The sequence below is a fragment of the Chaetura pelagica genome, unplaced genomic scaffold (genome assembly GCF_000747805.2).
Source record: "Chaetura pelagica isolate M959 unplaced genomic scaffold, ChaPel_1.0 scaffold69, whole genome shotgun sequence".
Classification (NCBI taxonomy): domain Eukaryota; kingdom Metazoa; phylum Chordata; class Aves; order Apodiformes; family Apodidae; genus Chaetura; species Chaetura pelagica.
Window position 1 is genome coordinate 9,942,601 of NW_009970724.1, and position 22,090 is coordinate 9,964,690.

Consider the following 22,090-nt stretch of genomic DNA (forward strand, 5'->3'; position numbering starts at 1 on the left):
CTGCTGAAAATAGTTTCTTGGAAGGATTCTTCAGATCCCAAGACTTGCCTTATTTATTTTAACAGAGAAACTGAAGGATCTTTGGAGCAGAAACCTTACAAGTTTAGGTGGTCTCTAAAGTACAAATATTGGGAGCTTCATGGTGGTGCGTTTACACTAGTGTCAGCATCTGAGTTGTTCCTACAAGCTGACCTCAGACCTTACATTATACTCCAGTGTTCAGCTAGCATCAGTTCCTTTCTCTGCCCTCTTTTGGGAGGAAAGCACAAGAAGCTCACATTCTCTGATAGTTCTTACTGGAGCCGGAGGGCACTATGCCTTCCTAGATCAGTCTCTAAGAGACGGAGGCAGGATGAGGATGAAGAAATTCATATAACGCACAAAAACTCCACCAACTATGAGTTGCCACTAAGCAATATTTACTGCTAACTTGCCTGAGATGTTTTCCTACAGCTTTTCTCCTTTGAAAAACTCTCAAAGCATGATTAGATTGCCTAGGCCCTAGCAAGACAGTATGGCTTAAGAAGATAAACACTTGGTTGGGGGTTCTCTTTTCTTTTTCTTGTGCTTTTTCTTCCCTGAAATTAGAGATCTGTGTGCTGGTCTGGACAGAGCACAAACACACAAATTAATTTAATGAAATGTTAGTAAAGGCTTTGCAACCAGCACAGCCTGACAGAAAACTCTTTTGCACCCCCAGACAATGAAAAATTGAGACCACAGTTTCATGAACACACAAATAAATTCACTGCTTCAAGCCAAGCCACTGCACAGTGCTAGTTGCCTATACTCAAACATCGCTCTTCCTGTAGTTATCTTCCCCCTGTGTCACCCTTGAGAGATAAAACACCAATAATTTTGTAGCAGAATAGTGTACATGCAATGAATGTTCTCAAGAAAAAAAATACATGTTTTCATCCTTTCACTTTCTTCAGACGTGATTAGATCCAGAAAGAGAAGGTATCATCACTCCTTTGAAGGCAACTGTAGGTTATAAGATTGGTCCTCAGAAGCTGGCAACATGTAATAGAAGTGTTTTATTCCTAAACATCAATCAGTTTCAAGAGCTGCAGTTGCTCACAAAATTGTAATAATGGAAATATTCAGCTAATAACCACTGCAGACATTTAAACACTGTATGACAGACATTCAGTGCTTGTTACACAAGAACACTTTCTTGTAGTTACATTTTTGTAACTAGATAAATAAGTTTCTAAATATTTAGTTCCCTAGCCCATGGTACTTCTGTAATGAAATTTACATGAAAATACATATTTTCCCAAAAAGTAAAGAATCTCCCCCAACTCCAACAAAGACTTGATACCTTGACTTTAGATGAGACCTTGGCTGCATGCAGATGACAATTCTAAAGAAAGGCTTTTTCTTCTGTTCCTTCGTTCAATAACCTTCACAATTACAGGACGTTTCAAGCCCTTTCTTTAACTGAGAGCTTACAGCAAGCCGAAGAGTTAATGCCTTAATGGAAAGCATAATATTAGCATGTCCATGCTGTGGAAACTATTTGTGGCTTATGGAAGCACAAACCTTATCTGTGAAGGCCTTTACTAGCTCTGGATATATTATTGAAGGTTGGTAGTTAAACTGTGGTTATATCAATCCTGCTTGTGACCAGCCACACAACTCAGTGCTGATTTAAAAATGAAATTATACACCTGTATCATAACTCCGCTTTCTTGATAAACATATTTTTTAAAAAAATATTAATAGGCCTAAATACTCATTTGTTTGATGTATTAAGAGCAACATAAGAGGATGTGAGGGAATTCAGTGCATTGCTCAGTCAGATCATTTTAATTGTTACCCAATGAGGGAAGCTCAGAGGGTGAGTAAGGGACTTATTTATGTACTTACTCATCCCCTCAGCTTCCACTGAAGAAAAACAGTAGCAACACAATTCCTAAACTGCATACACTGGAATGCAATGATCAAAGTAAAGGGCAATTAAGAGAAAGCCAGGGGCCCACAAAGCATTACTTGATTTTCAAATACTGATCAAAACAAAACACTCCTGCTGCTCAAGACATACTGGCAATATTTGGCACTTATGCAGTGCCTTCTGGAAGAGGGCATCCAAATACGATACAGAGGTACAATATTTTTATCTCACAGAAGAGAAAGGGTGCCAGGAGAGGCTGGAAATCTGCATGTGAAGAGAGCAATCCCACCTGAGCAGAAAAGGCAGCAGTCAGCCCTGCTGGTCACAAATCCCTCATCCCGTGTCCCAGGATCTCATACTGCCCTTTTCTTTAAAACTGTTGGCAATTTAAAAGATATATTTTTAGAAGTATGCTTTGTAAATCAACCCAAACAACCTCCTCTTATAAATAAACTACATAATAATGTCCTGGGCACCTTATTCTGTGCATTTTCATTGATTAATTTCTCTTCCCATTCAAACCATAGATTCAAGCATAGGAATATGGTTCTTAATAGAAGCATAGAGGACTGTTGTTGACTATTGCTGTCACCCAGAATGAAATTATATTATTTTTCCTTCTTTTTTTTTTTTTTTTTTTTTCTCTAATCTAAAATAAAATGTACCTGAAAGAACTGATTCACTCTGGGGTAGTATCTTTGTGCAAAACTGGGCTACTTCCTTGTTCTTCTTGGTCATGCAGAATTATTAAGAATTCTAAAGGCTATTTTAAGCAATCAATGTACATAGAGAAATGAAGAGATTCCATTTGCATGGGTTGTCACTGACATAATGCTGTGTATGGAAAGCTCAAAAAGGAAGACTCACAAAAGCATCAGTGTTCCATGTGAAACTCTAACACATCTGTTCTGCACTGAAAAGCCAGCATTTAAGTCCAAAACACTAGAGAGACGAGACAAGTGCATTTTTGGAATAAAAGCAAATGCTGGTAATTTAAGAAAATACTATGAAACACACAAAGACTGTACAATGCCTTCTGTTGCACAATGCATCTGGTAATCAATTTAGTGTATATGCCAAATTTACTAGAAGCCCAAATAGGCTTAAGTTCATTATTCAGACATTCAAAAAGTAAACTGCAAACATTATAAATACGGTGCACTTACAACTAGAACAAAAGTGGATTTTTCTTTTCACTTACAGAACACAAATAAAAATTAATCTACTCAATTGTATCCCACAATGAATACATACCCAAGATTCACTTTTGATCCACAGCTTTCACAAGCTCACAGTTTTAGGACATGTGTGTTGTACAGTATAAATGTGATTTTAAAATTATTTTACACTGAATGTTTACTTATGTTTTGAAGTCATGATAACTTCAGGCTGTCATTTGTTATCCTATACACAATACATTACCAAAGATGTCATCAAACACAGATATACAAGCCACTTTGCATGTATTGTGGTCCTAAATCAAAGGTGAATCCACAGGTAAGGTATTAAAAATACAGTAAAAAACCCTAATTCAAATGGACAGCATCAACTATAAAGTAAAAATATATAGTGCAGGGTAACAGTTTTCAGACTTGGGTTACAGTGTCAATGCAGAGACTTGAGCTATGTTAACTCACCAAGCTTTATCTTGCTTGCCAGAGCATGCTTGTCAATATTTAGCTTCCAGGAAGCGTGTAACGAATCTTTAGAAAAAACTAGCTTAAATACAAAATAATATAGCAGCTACTGTGATCCTTTTTCTAACACTGAGATTAAATTGCTGAAATTTGTTATGAGCTTTTTAAATGAGAAAATGTGAGCCATATACCTACTGTAACAATAATATGAGAAACAGCATTAAGGGATTGAAATGTTGTTATTAGGGCTTATTAAAATAAGGAAAAACACCAGATGCTTTACATTAACTGATTGGAAGGTATTTTATGTCAAGCATGCAAATATCAGTTTCTCCTGTGAAATCAGATTAGAAGACAGACTGGGCTAAAATAAGATACATCTATGTTTTCAAAAAAGTCTAACATGTACCAGAAAAAATGAAAAAAAAAAAAAGGAATCATTTATTTGACTTATCACCAGAAGTTCATGACAGAATGTAGGCATACACTCTCCTAAGCATTTGACAGAGGTACCTAAATTAGGAATATAATAACCTCAAATTTCTGTTGCAGTCAATGGAGCAAGAAAGAAACCCAATTCTGAGGATGCCCATCTCCTTACAGTGAGGAGGCAGAAGCCTAAGTCTCCTAGTGAAGGGCGTGAAGTTCATAATGATAACCCCTAGCAGTGCTCGGTTAGCAGTTCTGCTCCCAGCTGCCCATGAGACCCTCAACACCAAGTGCAGTCACCAGCTGTATCTTTGCAAGTCCTTGGCCTCTCTGGGGACAGCTCAGGGGGCTTTCAGACACAGAAGTATCCTGGTAGTAATGGCAGCCCAGGAAGGGAAGGGAGGCAGCGGAAGCCACAGAAACTACCACCTGCTTTCTCTGCTCGACAAACCTTGGCTCAGAGAATCTTACTCAGGAAAAACAGAGAGAAATAGCAAAGGACACTAAAGACAGCCCTGGAAGAAGCTGAAGATTGGAAAGAGATTGTAAGAATGACAATTTTATTGTATTTTTAAGACGTTTTTACCACCCCATACTATCTGACTTTAATAGTAAGTGCAGGTGTTCTCAGAGCTGTAAAATAGTGAGCTTATAAGAAAAATACATTGGAAAGAAATCTATGTGCTCGCCCCATTGCAGGAGGGAACCTCTTCCTAAAACTCCCCTTAACAAGATGGAGCAAGACTTATGGTGACTTCCTTTCTCCTGCCAACATTTACCTTCTCTCTGCGTATCTGCCAAGGACTGATCCTCTAGTGTATTTTTATGAAAAACAGAGATGCAAGCCATCTCTTCATAATTTCAATAAACCAGATTGTACTGCATAGCAGAGTTTTTAAAAATATTTCTTATGGAAAATAAGTTGCCACCAGATCCTCTTTAGAGGTCTGAATTCTTCAAAGCCTACTTTCATTAAGTTCTGAAGAAGCCGCTCAATTTATAAGAACAAGCAACTGATTCTGAAAAGCCTTGTCTGGCAACTGCTCCTGATACACAATATTTATCAGGGCCTACAATGAGAAGATTTTTCTGAGTACTCCCTATTAAAATCTAAGCAGCTCTGAGTGGGCATATATCCAAATTTTGGTGAAAATACTGCCAAAGCTGGTGTATTCGATAGGCAGGCAGCTGACATGGCATTGTGTAAGCACAGCAATAACTGACAGGGAGTAAGATAAGCTCAGTGCAACCAATGTAGACTGGAGTAATCATACATTCTTTTGAAAACTCAATAGGGCCATGAAACATATAGAAATAGCCAGACCGAATCGTAACATGGTTAACCATGTCTTCAAAGACATGCCTGCTTGCAAAAGAAGCCCACAGCTTTCTCCACATTTTGAGCTGCCTGTAACAAAAGGTCTTCATGGCATTGGCCTTACCTCAGTGCTGATTCAGGTGTGGTACCACACACTTTTATGGAAAGAACTCATGTCATTAAGAACACCTTCTCTATATATGTGTCACAGCTGTGCGATGGATTTCTCACTCTGAAACCGTGGGACACTGTATTCAACAGTTCTGACTTGGCTCTCACTTAAGCTAAGTAGCTGTAGCTCAATCCCTGACTATGTGTGTCTTTTGGGATTTAAACAGGACTTAGTAAAGATGGTTATATGGTGCATGTTAAATAGGGAAGACATTTGCCATTACTTGACAATGTAGAAACTGCAAATTGATGAAAGTTGGAAAACCAAGTTAATACAGCAGGTTTCCTAAAAGATTTTATAGGATACGTTTGTATATCCTGTGTGTGAGCAGGATATCTGTATAGCTCATTCTGTACAATGGTGTGCTTGCATGAAAAGGCACATTAAAATGCAGATCCCTTAGCTGACTACTATATATTAATTGCATTCTATTGAAAGGTAAAAAAAAAAAAAAAAGAAAAAAGAAAAAAAAAAGTTCTGATGGCTGTGAAACACTTTTATAAATGCTTCAGGCAATAACTCATCAGGGATGATGTGATACTCAATGAAATACAAACCCAGGATCTACCCAGTTAAACAAATCTGCTGTATTTTGTGTTCTGTATTCTATGTGTGAAGTGGGCATTAGGATTTATCCATCATTCAAGCAGGATAGTAAAAGCTACATAATGTTAGTAGGATTTAGGTGAATAAAGATGTGTTCACTTTGGTGAGTTCATAGTAAGTCACAGTCAACCAGTGGTAGTGGCTTTTCCTCCGTGGAAGTAGGACAGCAGCAATAACTGTGTAAGTATGTCCTTTTGGTGCTGCTGGATGTAAAGCAGTGCCCTGGGTTTAAAGCTGCTCCAAGGATTATTTCTTTTTTTCCTAAACCCCTGTATCTGATTGTCAAAAATCTTGCAACTGGATTAACTTCAGAAACCACACTTTAATGTAACTGTGAAACCTCTTCAAGACACTTCCTGACTCATTTCTAAAAAACATCAATCCAGTGTTTTGTAGGTAAGAAGAATGATGGGAGCCTCAACATCCTCAAGGAGATACCTAAGCCAATGAGGCTACTGAACAGGTGAAAAAGCTATCATTCAGTGCAGAACCTGAGGCATATTGTCAGCAGTGGTAGTATCCCCAGACTGACAGCAGAAGACGGTACTCAGTTGGCCTATCCTGCAAGCCAATTTGTTTGGTTTTTTTCATGAATGTAAAAACATGTTTATTCTTCAGGTAAGATGTAAATACGTCCTCCAGCAAATACAGATGGGCTCTACAACCAGTATATGACACCTACTGACTAGAGCACATTGATATGCAAAGTTAGATATGGAAAAAAATGAACATGCTTAAGACACATTAGGTCAGTAGTTCGGTGTGTTAACGTTTGCTGATACAATTATTAATCAGAATTGTTTATAAACTGCCAGATTCTTGCTTTTTTAGGTGAACTGCAATTAGAACTTCTGTTTTGTGAGTGACAGGTACAGTTTACAATTTCCGCAGAAGACTGTTGCCTCATTGATCACTCTCAAGTGCCACCTATATCACAAACCCTGCTGTTGATTCAAGTACAGAATAAGGAGTCAGCAGTAAAGACAGTTATGGGCCCTGCATGATCAACAGCAGGGAGCATGTTGAATTCATGTGAATACACTGACTTAAATTCACATGAATTTGGACCCTATTTCCTTCGCCAAGTCTTTCCTCTTCCCCCTACTTTGAAGTTCCCTAAACTCTCAAAACCCGTTTTCAAGTTTGCACACATCACACACATAACACTGCAACAAAGCTTTGCAGACCTCTCAGCCAACTTCAACACTACCCCTTGAAATTATTTTCTTTGTGCTCCAGTACATGACTATACACTTAACCACTCTGAATTACTGCTTCTGTACAAAATGTACTTCTGCACTGCCTGCAGTACCGAGAGCAGAAAGCTAGGCCCAACTCTATTTAACTTAAGCTATTGTCAGAGCTTGGTCAGCAAGCCAGACTGATCTTTCTATCCAGTCACTCGCTAGCCACTGGGATATCACAAGGCACACTGTTCTCACAGTTCAGACACACTTTTGTAGTGAGTAGTAGCAGCCTTTCAATTGTATGAAAGACTGGAGAGTTACACTGCACACCACTACACTCTAGTCCTCATTCAAGCTGCACTTGGAAGTCAAAAGACATTTTGTCTTCATTGTGATTATCTTGGGAGAAAGGTGAGCAAGATCAGATTGAGAGAGCTGCTGAGCCTTAATGGAAAACAAACTCAGCAGTAGATTTCACCAGGGCTTTTCTCAATTTTTATGATTTTAATTAATGTCTATTTGAAATTCTTTAGAGTATTTTAATTCCTGTGTTAGATTAAACTGAAAAGTACTTAAATGCCAAGTATTTTTCAATAAATAATTCATAAGATACTTCAAGCAGTTATATTTAAATGACCTCCAGTATGAATTGTAGTAAGCTTTTATGAGAGAAATATATCAGTTTTCAACATGATCAATCTCCAAAAAGTACGACACAGAAATATTCAGAGATTTTTATATATATATTTTTTGTGAATATTTGATTAAAACTGGAAGAGGTGATATAAGAAATACAGGCCCCTTCTCCTTTAGACATGACAGATTCAGAAAGACAATCAACTCATGCTGGCAAGACATCAGTGGGTTCAATGTTGCTGATATTACCGGAAGGAGAAATTTTCTGTTCCTAACTCACTGACACCTCCTCATCAGCTGATAGCTCGCATTCACCTACCCATTACAGTAACCAAGCTTAAATACCCTGTTCCACCAGCCTGCTTTAACATGTTTTGACTTCTCTTTTACTTTATGTATTGTTTTCCATTTGTTGTTAATCAAACTATCTCTATAAGTTGCTAATTATAAAAGCATTCTTTACTTAATCAGGTTAATCCATGCCATTATTATATAAACCCATTTCCCATTTTATCTACCTGAATGCAGATTGAAACCACACCTACTTTCACCCAAGCTTGGGCAAGCCAGGGTCACAGTCATTATCCCTTATTTTTACCATATTACATCTGAGGACAATTTATGATTTTATCTGAACCACCTTCCTTCTGACAATTGCCTTTGGTAGCCATCAGTAAGACTTGATAGCTTATCTATTTATTGAAAAAACACTACTAATCTGGGAAGCTATTTCAGCTGGACATATTCTAGATGAACTTCGAAATAAACAGTGCATCCAGAGTGTTCAACAGTTTAGAGATTTATCTAATTACAGGCTATTAAAAGAGGAGAATAAAGCTGATTGCGTTTTTTAAACCCTGTACAGACAAGCAACAGTTAATGATGGTTTGCTGGTTTTCTAAGTGTTTGGAACAAATACTTGGCTTTTAGTATGAGAGCAATGCTGGACATTTCTGTCTGAAGCTTGGGGGATTCAGCCAACTAACAGATACATTTGGTGAAGAATCTCATTCTAGTCATGCCCTCCCTTCCTAATTTCCCTTTTCACTGTTTTGTCGTCTTTGCCTGTTCCTCGGGGAACTGAGTGATTGATAGCCTAATCCAATGACTGTATTACAGCTGCCTCAACTTGGACTCTTTTCCTTATCATTAGCAGTTAGCCTATGGTTAAATTCACAGCTCACTGCTTGGTACAGCCCCTGAGATTTAAGGGTCTGGCCTTTAGAAAATATTTAACATAAAATTGAAATCTTGACATACTGAGAATTCAGTTCTCTGCAAGGCTTCTTTAATTAATCCAATGTACTGCACCATTGTTCTATATGAGGCTTTGACATGGTGAACTGTTACTGAAGCTCACAGAGATGTGTAATTCTAAATTAAACACTCACTTACATGTACCTACACTGCATTTGTTTCCCAAGTACATGTGCATGAATGTGAAAATTTAAAGTCAAACTATAGCAATAACAAAACAAACCAATTATGCTTCAAGACTTCTCATTCATTTTGAGCTTGGAATGAGCTTTTTCCAAAGTGAGAGGAGGAGAAAACACAGCTTTGTCCAAATGCTCTGTATAAAGATTCATGCTTCATTCTTTTTCCAGGACTCGTTTAATCTTTTGGTGAATTAAATCAATTAGGATCATTTTAATCGACTACAAATTACACTTGTGCTGAAAGTGTTTTCTTTGTGGGAATGAAATTGGCTAAAAAAAAAAAAAATTAAAGGTGGAAAAAAAATGCTTAGTTCCCTGACCTTATCTGGAGAATAATACTTATTTTTAAGTAGCTATGGGAAGGACGTAGACCTTGATCTATGCTGTAAACCTTTGCCCTATTTCCAGTCAGTCGATGAGCTGCAAGCTTCTATGAAAATGGCAGCTGAGTCCCAGATGAAAAATTATGCATCTCATAAACTGCTATTCTGCTGAAATGTCAAGCTATGGCAGGGCTGTACCTCAAACTCAGCACTTGGCATTTTCCTTCTGTCTGCTTTGTTGCCATGAAGCAAACATGAACAGTGAGGATTTGTGTAGGGCAGGTAGCAGGCGAGCTCCCTGTCAAAAATCTATTATTAGGGCTCTGATCTCTCCTGCGCAGACCAGTGATGGCAGAACACTAAGAGAAATCAGACTGCTGCAAGGACACCACAGAAAACAGAGCACTCTTTGTGAATCCTGGCAAAATATATGCAAATAAGGGCTTTTAATGGCTGAGCTACATTTAACAAAAATAATAAAACAAAATTTAAATTGTACTAAGGCGCATGTTGGGTTTTTATTCCTATCCACACTGCTTAATGAATATATGTTACTGTAAATAGTCTTTAACTCTCCGTAAATATTTATACTAAACAGAAGTGCCTATGCATACACACATTTTGTTTTGTTCCCAGTGATGGGCAGCTTTTCACTCATTTCTGTTGACCAAAATTCACACAGCATGGTCACTGCGAGAAATGTGATTAGGAAGTGAATGCTCTTGGGGTTATTTTCACTTTCCTTTTAATGATGTGTCATAAAATTAAAAGGCAGCCCTTGTTGCTATAACTTCAGCTTTTCTTCTTTCAATGTAATTCATACATTTTAGATTAGAATATATGCCCCTATTAATAATGTAAATTATTCGTATAATGTATACATTTTAATTTAATTAAATGAGACTTGTAAAGCTTTCCCTTAAAAGTAACAATTGCAGTCTGACTGTTTTTGTTTTTTGCTTTTTTTTTTTTTGTAAAAAGAGACAGCTTCCCTAAGTTTCTTAAAAAATAATTAAAACTAACTGACTCTGCCGGTTTCCAACACTTACACATTCCCACATTTAATGATTGAATATGCTCTCTAAGTATATTTCTTCTGACATCCCTTGTGGTCAGTTACAAAGTTGTAACACATAACTTTCTGAATCTTTCTTGTCCTGGAAAACATACACACATATGTACTCAAATATGCTGTACAATATATTAATGCAAATAATGCCAAAGTACTACGGAATGTGATGACTGGACAAAGCAATAACAGCACATAGACATGAGGTTTTTTAACTACTACTGTAAAATACTGCAATATTTTTGCAACAAAGCATTAAAAGGATACATAGTGAGTGCACCGTAGAGAGATTTGCTTTTAAGCTAAGTTTTTTGCTAAGTCCAGTGTACAGTTTTATAAATTTATCCCCTAAGGATACGGCTTCCAGACAAAAACAAAGACACAAACAGATTGCAAAGAACAAAAAAACATGGAAATTCAAACAGAAGCTCTGCTGTATTTTGCCTGCAATAGACATCCTATTGTGTTGCAATGTGATGTGTTTTATAAAACACATCTGGAATATGGAAGCACAGTATGAAAGCTCATGAAATTTTTTTAATTATTATTTTAAAATATATTTAAAGGAAACAAATCTTAGAGAAGTGTGTAGCTGCTGACAGCATATTAACATTTCTCTGGGAAATCTGTCATCTTATTCTAGTAACTATAAAATACCCATTTTTGAATAATTTATACTCAAAGAGCCTAAAACATCTATTTCAGAGCCAGAGGTCATTGTTCTTTGTGAGGAAAAAAAATCAGTTCACTTCTTTTTAAGAAACAAATATTTTGCTTTGCCTGTGTAAAGGAACAACTTGGGGTAAAATCTCATGTACTCTATATTTTCAAACCTGAAATAGGGCTGGATCAATTCTAAATTCTCCTTAATGGAATCAAACTGTGTCACTAATTGTGCAAGAACATATGATAGTCATACAGTTTGGGAAGCCATAACTTTAATTTCAGTATTTTTCTTTCATCATAAGGGCTTGTTTCCTTAACCATATTTTGGAGGCTTCATTAGGACTTTCCCACTTTTTAAGTGATGGGCAGTTCCTTGAAATGTATTAAAAATTAATGAAGACTGGGATCTTCTAAGCAGAATGTCCTCTCACATTATGGGGCCACAGAAATCTGTAAGGCTACCATAGCCCTTGGGCTCAGCTGAGACTCCATGGTGCTAATCAGAACTAAATTTTCTGAAGAAAACAACAATAAGTCAAAATTAAAGTGAATTTTTTCTTGCAAATATTTTTTTGGCACCAGGATAGAAGTAGAAGGTGAAGAAAAAACATATATATTTTACAACACCCAATAGGTGGAGGGTAAACTTGGAATGCAGGGGACCCAGCTAGGACCCAGGCTCACATCTGGGATTTAAACCTGGCTCTCCAAAGTCAGGCTCATATGCAGGTCAGCAGGCTATGCTAGTATGAGTGTGTATCCTGTGAGAGCTGTTTCGCTTTGTATTAATAATTCAATATTTGCAGGGAAGTGGAGAAGAGAACCTAATCCTTTAGTCTAGTGGTCAAATACTCATCTGAGATACTAAAATCCTTCCCTGTCAAAACCACCCAACAAACAGGAGGGCAGGAAGGAGTAAAGAGCGATGCCTCTTACAGCTTAGCAATTTTCAGCTGATCAAATTAGAGAAAAACAGGAAGGTCACTGCTCAAGCACTGGCTGGGAAGAAAACAGAAAACACTGACTGTGACAACTCAAAGCTAAATGGGGTTTTTAAAGTAATCTCATGAAGTTTCCCCTTTTCTGAAGATTTTTTCAAAAATGGTTTTAAAAAACAGAGATGTAAGTCTGCCCTCAAAACATATCATTCTTATTATTTTTACGTTTTTTAGACATATCATAGAAAACTACCTGTCATTTAGTGATTAAAAGGAATTAAAAGGAAATTCCCTTTATCAGTATCTCTTTTTTTTCTGGAAAAATTAATGGCAACCTTCCTGCATATAGCAGCTTCCACATGAGGCAGATGAGAAGGGAAGAGGAGGCTGAAGGGAAGTCATATATTGAAAAACTTGCTGCAGTACATGGAGGAACATATTTTTGAACAGCAGAGGAGAGGGAAGACTGTAAGTCAAAACATCAGGCTGCTGCTAGGCTGGGCTTTAACATACTTTCATGACCTGCTCTTCAACAGAAACCCTCATCAAGCTCAGTGGATTGAGTTCACACTCACTTCGAAAGAGAACCCACACTGTATTAACACATGGACATAGCAGATTTATGCAACACGGAAGAACAGCTGTCCTACAGGAGCAGTACTTCCCTGCCATCTGACGTGGTCCCAGCCACAAGGCCTCAGAGCTCCTCAGTGTGCTGCCAGCCTCCCCAGCAGGTGCTGTTGCCACAAGCACCATGAAGCACCTTCCTCCCCGCAGGCCGTGCTGGCTGGCAGGTGCGAGCCAGGCCTGAGCTTCCAGCAAAGCCAGCAGAGACAGGGGCCAGCCTGCAGTCTTTTTTTGGGTTGCAAAGTTCTGACTTTTATCTTGTGAGCAGTGGTGGCTCACCTCCAGCTTTCTGCTGGCCTCCTCCCCTCGCACACTGCGGCGTTCCTCTGAGGCGTGGGGCTCCTTCAGCTCTCGGGGCAGTGAATGGGAGCACAGGACAGGGCACGTTTCTGTACGTGACACCAAGGAAGGAATGTGTTCCGGCTCCTGATGGTGGAGACTAGGCACAGCAGCTTCTGCTTTTCATCCTCTGAAGCAAACACACCCCCTCAGACAGAGCAACCCCTACACTAGCAGATGACGCTACTGGAGGTAGTGAGAGTTACCGATTATTTATGTGTAAAGAGAAGAGGGGAAAAGATACACAGGCCCAAATGATCTAAGATACCGTTTAATCCAGCACTCCAGAAATATCCACTGTGAGCAATTCCTTACTGGTTGGGTGATGTTGAGGGTCGCCAGCTTAAAGTCCAGGTACAATTCAGAACTCCCCAACAGACCTGACAGAGGTGGTCTCTGCTGAGACCCCCATAGGGCTGGGGCCAGCCCCCCACAGCTCCACAGGCACCGTGCCCCGCCAGGCACTGTACATCTGTGCCAACCCAGCAACATATCTAGTCCAGAAAAGAACTAAAATCTGTGTCCCTGGAAAAAGTCCAGAAAGCAAGATACAGCTTGACTATGCCCTGTTTCTGATCTGGGTGCTCTACAGAACATGATAAGCCAGTAGTGCTTTGGTAAAACACCCTGAAAACAGACCAGATTTACTGCTTCTATGATAGCACTGACTTTCACCTAAAAAAGTAATTCTTTCTTGAGAGGAATTATTTGAAAAAAATAACAAAAATCTTACTGACTCTGTCAGATAATAAAATAGACCAAGAAGTTAAAACAAATCAAAATAGAAAACAAATACTTTACCCTATGAAGCTACTTTCATGCCAGTATCACAGAGCACTTCCCAAGAAGCCTGCAGGCATGTAAATGGGGTTTCTGGCATTTCACAAAACAGGAGAAATAAAGGTCAAGTGTCTGGCTGCAGGCCACATGGATAAGCCCTGGTGTGGCCAGGAACAGACCTCAGAATTGTGGCCACCCTGCCCCTTGTGCCAACAAGACAACACACGCTCCCACTTTTTGTCTTGCTAGCACGTAAGAATGCTAGCTCTCTTGATTTAAAATTGCTTACCTGCTTTCTTAAATTTGTGTGCTGTTACACTGCTTGCTGAGCAGAAAGTATTGCCATGTGTTGCAGAGCCTATTGACTTTATTGGCTGTGTGGCTTTCTTGTGCGCAAGGAGTTGTGGGACTAGGACCTAGTGATTTGTCTGCAACAATATGCTCTTTCAAAATGCAATAAATTGACAGCACTTCCAGTGTTTTTTGTATTTTTTAAATAACCAGATTTGTGTCATAGATAATGGTGCATCCTAAAATGACATTTTTAAATCTCCTATGATACATGTAATATTTGAGAAAAAACCCAACATTTTTATACTTATGCACACACATATAAAAATAAAAGTAATATGTAACTGTTCCTCAGATCCCACTAATAAAGGCTGGTATGTCCTCCTCCCTTATAGCTGAGTATCTAGATGCCATGGCAATTTACACTATATACATGCTTTAAATTTGTGGCATAAGAGACACACTGTTCATAATGCAGTCATTTTATAGATTTTATTGGGCAGACTTATGGTAGGAAGGAATATTCAGAAATTGCAACTTAAATGAGAAAATGTGAATGGTGTTACTTATATAAAATACTACTGCAATAGTTCTTTTATTAATTTTTAATGCACAGTACCCACTGTGACCTCCTTTATTCTTTTCCTGTCAACATGGAAGGCTAGAGAAATTGAAATGGCTTGTAGCTGTTCTCTTCTTGTTCCCCTCTTTCTCCCATTTTGCATAATATTAAAATTATAACATCTTATTGGGCTGTCACTGTGAAATAATCATTATGCAATAAGCATAACCATTTTTTCTGTTTGTTATATCTTCCCTGCTTTTCAGCATTCTCTAAAAAATTCCAAATTCCTTGTAGTTGTCTAAGACAATTTTCCACTGAATACACTTGTCTGAATTAAAGTTTGTTTAAAAAGGTATCTTTTGCTACATTTCTTATGGTTCTTCAAGGATAACACCAGTCACATAAAATAAAGCATTTTTGCCTGTCTGGTCTCCTCTGATTATGTTTTTGGGGTGAGGTAGGAGGTGGGTCCAATAAAATAGTGTTTGACTCAATCAGGAGGATGCTATTACTTCTGTTATGTATATTTACTGCTTCTTCTATCACCAAGGAGACTAATCTCCATACCAGTAAAGTCATGAAGCTCACAGTATTGTCTTTGCAGGGCCAAGTTCATGTTGTCACAGCAACAGAGCACACAGGGTCAATAGATTAATACATTAGTGTGCACAGGCACTGAACTGGAGTGTAAAAGTTTTGCTGCTGCTTTTAAAATCAAACTGTGAAGCAGGATTTGGAAATAAAGCTTATACAAGATTTTCTTGTGCATCTCAAGGAATAGGCTACAAAAATACACATATATTTGCCAATACAGTCTATCATTTTTACCACAGCAGGAAGAGGAGGAAATAGCTTCCTGGGAAGGGGTGTACTCAGTGGGAAGGAGGGAGGAAGGCTAGAGTTCGGGCTATGAAACATACACTGCATTTGGATTGTTGATATTTCCCCTTGTGATGCCCTTTCATTAGCCTCTGTCTAACGTGGGGCTTGACAACTGTGACAGAATGAAAAATTTGAGGAAAAGCAAGGGTCATGTGAGAAGAGATTTCCTTCCCTCTCCGGTGACCCTATCACACTATTCTGATGCAGCGCTTTACCATTAAGGAAAGGGCAACCCAAGAGCCTTCACACTTAATCTGTTCCATCTGTCATGACTATTAGAAACATTGACCAGCAGTGAGCTTTAAGGACTCAGTGCGACTGCAGACATGATATTCTAGCCCACTACAAGGACCTTCTAATGTTTTGAAAACCTCTAAGGAACTAACATGCATCCAAAAGGGCATCACCTACCTGACATGCCACCATATGTGGTCCTCAGTCCTTTACCAACTGCTGGCCAAGGTGTGCTGTCTGCTCTCAGTCCCATGAGTCCTGACACAGTGTTGGTGGCTGTAACACCATCTGCACCACCTGTGAAAGAAAAGGTCAGTTAAATTAAAAAAGGTTTGTTAAATCGTGTACAAGAACAAGAGAGGAAAAAATACAACAGAAAAACTGTGAAATAAGTAGAAATCCAAATAAACAGCTGAAGACAGAAAGCAACAAACTGTAATGGAACGTGCAGAAAGCTCCTTAAGAACAATCCTGGGCTGATAAATTTAACACTAGCTTCAAGGCAGGCTGCATCAGTTGCAAGAGCTGTAAGGCAGCACGTGGGAAACACTGGGGCTGACAGGCAGATCTTTGCCCTTCAGCTGTGTGGGACAGAACCTGCTACAGTGGCTGTTCAACACCTAGACGTGCCCCAGCACAGGGGTCGACTCCTCCAAGCTGATGACACCAACTATACCCTGACAGAGCAAGCCCATATTCTCAGTTCTCATTGTTAGGAGCAAGATGAAATGAACAATGCTACAGAAACAATGACCACAGTTCAGAGTGATGGATTAATACATCTGCTTGTGAATTAATTTCCTATCATCTTGTATTCTAAGGAAAAAAATATATATACATACACACAAATCTTCAAATGGTATACCTGTTTTCTCAGAAGGCACATAGCATTTCAGTACTAGATGTAGGAATGGGGCAATTTTCAGTGGTATGGTAAATGTATAAATACGACAGAAATAGGAGCACACAAATACACAAACATGTATGATTTCTTGTTAACACTCTAATACTTTTCGTATACAGTCTAGTACTTTTCATATATTGATGAATTCCAGAAGCATGGACAAAATTAGGAAGCCTTTGATCACTGTGCCTGTTCTAAATACATCAAATAAACTATTTTCATATTAGTTTCAGTTGTGATTTGTTATTATTCCAGCAACTCCCCCATCTACCCCCATCCAGCAAATTAGCAAATCTGCACAGCTTGTGCACTGGAGTCAGTTACCTTCCTGCGCAGCCATTGCAATATTCACAATATCAGTAACATTTGGGGTCAGCTTGGCAAAGAAAGGGATCTGAACAGCTTGTCTAACCCAGCGACAGATGTTCCGTACCAGCTCTGGATCCTGTTCAAATAGGTCAGATAAATATAGAACATAATTAAAAGTAATATGAACAAAAAGTATATCAAGGAAATAGAAAACTTTGCTGTAAGTGGCTATACTGTGATTTTGTGAAATTACACATCAGGACTGAACCTCATCTCATTAGCTAACTTATTTCAGACATATTGAGTAACTGCAAATCCATTACAGAAAGGTTAGTTCATTAAAAAGTGAAAGTTTGCTCTTTTTTTTTTCTTTCTTTTCTTTTTTTTTTTTTTTCCCCCCAAAAAGACAAAGATGTCACAAAACGTTCCCTTTCCAGAGAAGGGAAAATGTAATTCTGTATGACAGAAACCTTCTTTACCCATTTATTCTAAAAATTACTTTTCCATTTTAATGACTTACTTTATGGGAAGACATTGAAAATAACCAGTATCCTGTAAAACATGAACCTGAAGCGTTGATCATGCTTTGATCAGATCAACCAGGATGTATTGAGGTTGCAGGGCTATCAGAATGCAAATCAGCATTTCTGAACTCTCCTCTGACTTCAGAGAATACCTTGGGATGGCCATAGAGCAAATGAAAGATCAGAATCTTCTCTGTTAAAGCCAGAAATCAAAATCTTCAAATGTTGGCTTTTCTTGATTTCCAGGCATTTATTTCCCTTATGGCATCCATCTCATGTAGACAGCAATCGACTATCCTTCCCATTGAAAACAGCTCAGCAGAACTATCTGTGTCTGGCACATATAACGGTCATTGTTCAATATAACTATTAGGGTAGTGGTTTGTTTTTTTTTCTGTTGATTATTGATAGTGCTTTTCAACAAATACCTTAAAATTTGTAATACTAATGCATGTAGAAGATGGTGTGTGATCTGGTTAAAAATTGAATGGTGCTGCTACAAGATTTAGTACGCGTATAACCTGTGGGTAGGCTAATCAGTACCACAGCAATTATTTACATTTACTAAATCTTTATCACACTCTCAGATAATTAAGTCTGTCATATATGAATAATTTTCTCCCATTTGGATATTGTGAAAAGTCAGAAAGCTGCATTGCTATGTAGTAACTGAAAATGGAATGAGCCTAAATGAAATTTCATTTAAAACAATGCAGTGGACACTAAAATTGTTGGTGTGGTGAACATACAGGAAACAGCCCCTTGGTTTTTTTAAATTTTTCCACCAGTGGTTAAATACAAACCAAAAACTGCACAGGCTGTGTTCCTGAAAAGTACACAGTGCTTGACATGAATAGCAAAACCCAGAGACTTAGCTGTGCCATTCCAATAAAAATGGTGATCTCCCTGCAGCTTCCATGAAATATGTATGAACGCGGCACTGGCTGTATGAAAGTAGGTGCAGCTTTGACTTTTGTTTCTGTTTTGAATTTCCTTGAGGTCCAATACAGAAATGAGAGACCCTTCAGAAGACATGAATTGTACATCCTTTATGTTAATTCTCCTCCTTAGAAATTCTCATAATAATGTTCAGGATTTTGGCACCACATAACTCATTATGCTGACTTCATCGTGCTTATAGTGCTACCATAAAAATTCTTACTCCAGCACACACTAACATTTAAAAAAGATACAATTATTTTTTTTTGTCCACATTGAATACATTATTGGGAGATCTCTTTCATTCATATAAAGCAAAATTGTGTCCTACTTAAGACAATTGATTAGTTTGTCTTTTTAAAGAAAGAGTAATTTGATTTTTTTTTTTTTCCCCAAAAAAAATACTTTCCATCAGTTCTCCTGTCACACCGAGATTAATGCAAAGAATGCAAAGGAAGGGTCTTCAGCTTCTCAAACTAGTTAACAATTTAAATATATGAATGCAGAGCACATGTTTAGACAAAGCACTTTTGAAAGTCTTTCTTGTATCAGTCTTGGAAACCTGCCCATTTTCGGAACCCATAAAAACACAAGTAACCTAATAGGAAAGTAATTTGAAAAGTAAAGGAAATGCAAGATTTGATTTTATTTCCATTAATATTTCAAGGATAAAAATAGGAATGCTTACTGAGGAAACATGGGAACATGAACAAAAGTTACTGCAGTGCTTTGCTGCATAGTGAGACAGTCACTGATAGCATTTGGTGAGGTGTTAAATTTTATGTAATAAATTAAAATTTCCATTCAATTTTCCAGTTTTGGATAGAAACAAGTATTTCTAGAGCTGATTCTTTCCACATAATCTTTTATCTAATCCATTTGTTCATTAAACAAGTATCATGTAAAGATAATGCTGGATCCCTAAGAACAGTAATAAATAGACGCTTGCCCAAAACACACCCATGTGCCAGATCTTCCTGCTTCCCCTTTCAGTGCGAGACCTACAGTGAAGCTCTACTGGAGTATCCAGCTGATTGATCCTCCCATCTTCCTCCTCCACCCCCTCCTCTGTTCTGCTTCCAGCCCAGCCCCCTCCTGCTCCAGTTCCTCCTGGTGCAGCAGCCAACACCAGTGAACCACCGGAGGTCGTCCTCTCTCTCCTGACTGTAGTGACATTTGCAAGTGTCCAGTGGCTACAGCCACTACATGCCTGAGGTTTCCTGCTGCCAGAGGCACTTCCATGCCATTAAGCGACTACATGACTTTATGCTCTACAGACAACTAACATATTCTCAAAGAGGAATAATATATCCTCAACTGTTTTTATCTGTAACATTACATTCCTCTTTAGATAATGAAGAAAACGTTATTAATTCATTCATAACATTCATGATTTTCTTCTATATTTGCACTAAGGACTTGGAAAAATGCATCAGAAGTCATCAGATGGTTGAAAAATAGAAGGTATTCATGTCACAGGACACCTAAGTTTCATATGAAATTAATGATTTACATGTATAGAATCCAGGTGAATGTCACTGAATGGTGTACAACCTCTCCACAGAAGTTTGGCTTTGGACAGAGAACAATTTGCAGAGGTCACACAAGAACACAACTTTTGAGAAAGATTTAAATGATTACAAGTAGATAGTTCATTTTAAAGTGCAATCATTGATTAACTACATAATTCCAAACTGAAATGCAGTTCAAAAATTAAGAATTCTGAGAATATTAATTAATCATAATTAGCAAATTTTTAAACTTGGGTGCAAATTTAACAAGACAAGCAGCCTGGTACTAAAACATAATTTTAAAAGAGACTATGTAAAAGCTTCCTTTTTCCTAATTCATTTTGCAGATTCAGGACCTCCCATCTTCTCGGATTTCCGAAAGATTGACCCCAGTTTACAAATTACATTTACTGATTCTTAGCAGATATTTGATTTATAAAACATTCAAGGATGAACCATATAACTTGTATGAGAACAAATCTTAAGGCCCATAAATCATGTTACAAAAAATACCTGTCACTGCTAATACAACCCAATTGTTTTTTGTTGTGTTTTTTTTTTACTCCAATCCAACTTTTTGAAAAGTTCTTGCAGATTTTATGATTTATAAAGTGGCTGATGAATCCTGCAAAGCTAAGAAATATTTTCTAAATGGCTTAGTCTGTAAAGTGTTATTAGCTGTAAAAACAGCTGGGCATTTACATTTGCAAAATCAACAAGAAGAACTAACTAAAATATTATTCTGCTTAATGTAGTACAGGATTTTAATGGTTTTGTTTCAAACTCTACCTCAAATTATCTTTTCTGTTACACATAACTAGGTTTGTTGGTTCTTTCATTAACGATGACACAGTGTGATTGTGACAGAATGCGCAGCATAATTTTGCTATGTGTGTCAATCCAGAAGAATGAACAAATGCTTCAATGGACTGTAACATCCATTGGTAGCACACTTCATTTATCTGCTGTTTGGTTTCTTTTTGGTGCTGTTTTTTTAACAAATACCATCTAAATAAAAGCTTAGAGAAATTATCATCAGCTAAAACGTATTATTGATTCATGCACTGTACCTACAGGAATCTGTTGGTAAGAAGACACATCAGCGTGTCTTCTGTCTTTTTAATCAAATATTGCTTGTTTATTCCAAAGGCACAGGAGATTTGAATGTTACAGGGATTGTCTTTTTACTTCCCTAAGCAGCAGTACAGAATCATTTTTCCTGAATATTCATTATAGCCTTGGGCTAGTTGGAGCTTTTAATCCTAACTACTCATAGCCAATGGGTAGATATACTAGAGGAAAAACAACTATTCACCTTTTTTTCTAAATGATCACATGATAAGCTTAACTGCAACCACAACTGTAAGAATAAATCCTCAGAAATTAAAGCAGCAAGTTGTCTACTGATTGCTTTTGGCATTGGTAATGAGATGAATCCCACGTCCTATCACCCCCAGGGAAGATACATCCTACATGTTTAAGAAGGAGTGTGAAAATGCTGTATGTAGAGTAGGTCACCTCTCCTTGTGTTTCATGGAAAGAAACAAAATCACAAAGAGATTACCACAAAAAATGTCTGGCTGCAGATTTATGGAAATTTTCGAAATTTTTACTATGACCTATTTTCAGTCTTCTTGCAGGGTCCTCATTTTCACACTTTCCTGTTACTGCACAATCTTTATACTGTATCCAAAATACCTCTCTGAGGAGGGAAGTACCATGATACCTGCTTAATAAATGAGAGAGGGTCAGACTGAGATGCACCTCCTCAAACTCACCTTTGTTTTCCCAGTTTTTAGTAAGTCATTTGCTTAAGGATTTGAAAAGGTTTGGCAGAAAATTGCACTTGATTATTCTGAATACCTTAA

At 37.8% G+C, this 22,090-nt stretch overlaps 1 protein-coding gene across 1 annotated transcript in view; it reads right to left on the reverse strand.

The window, feature by feature from the left end:
- Positions 1 to 22,090, reverse strand: part of DPYD (dihydropyrimidine dehydrogenase) — a 308,687-nt gene that overhangs the window by 71,599 nt on the left and 214,998 nt on the right. The window contains exons 17-18 of the mRNA XM_010006772.1: positions 17,264 to 17,384; positions 16,213 to 16,332 (exon numbers count right to left, since the gene is read on the reverse strand). Of these exons, the coding sequence (XP_010005074.1) occupies positions 16,213 to 16,332; positions 17,264 to 17,384 (241 nt within the window). The remainder of the gene's footprint in view (positions 1 to 16,212; positions 16,333 to 17,263; positions 17,385 to 22,090) is intronic.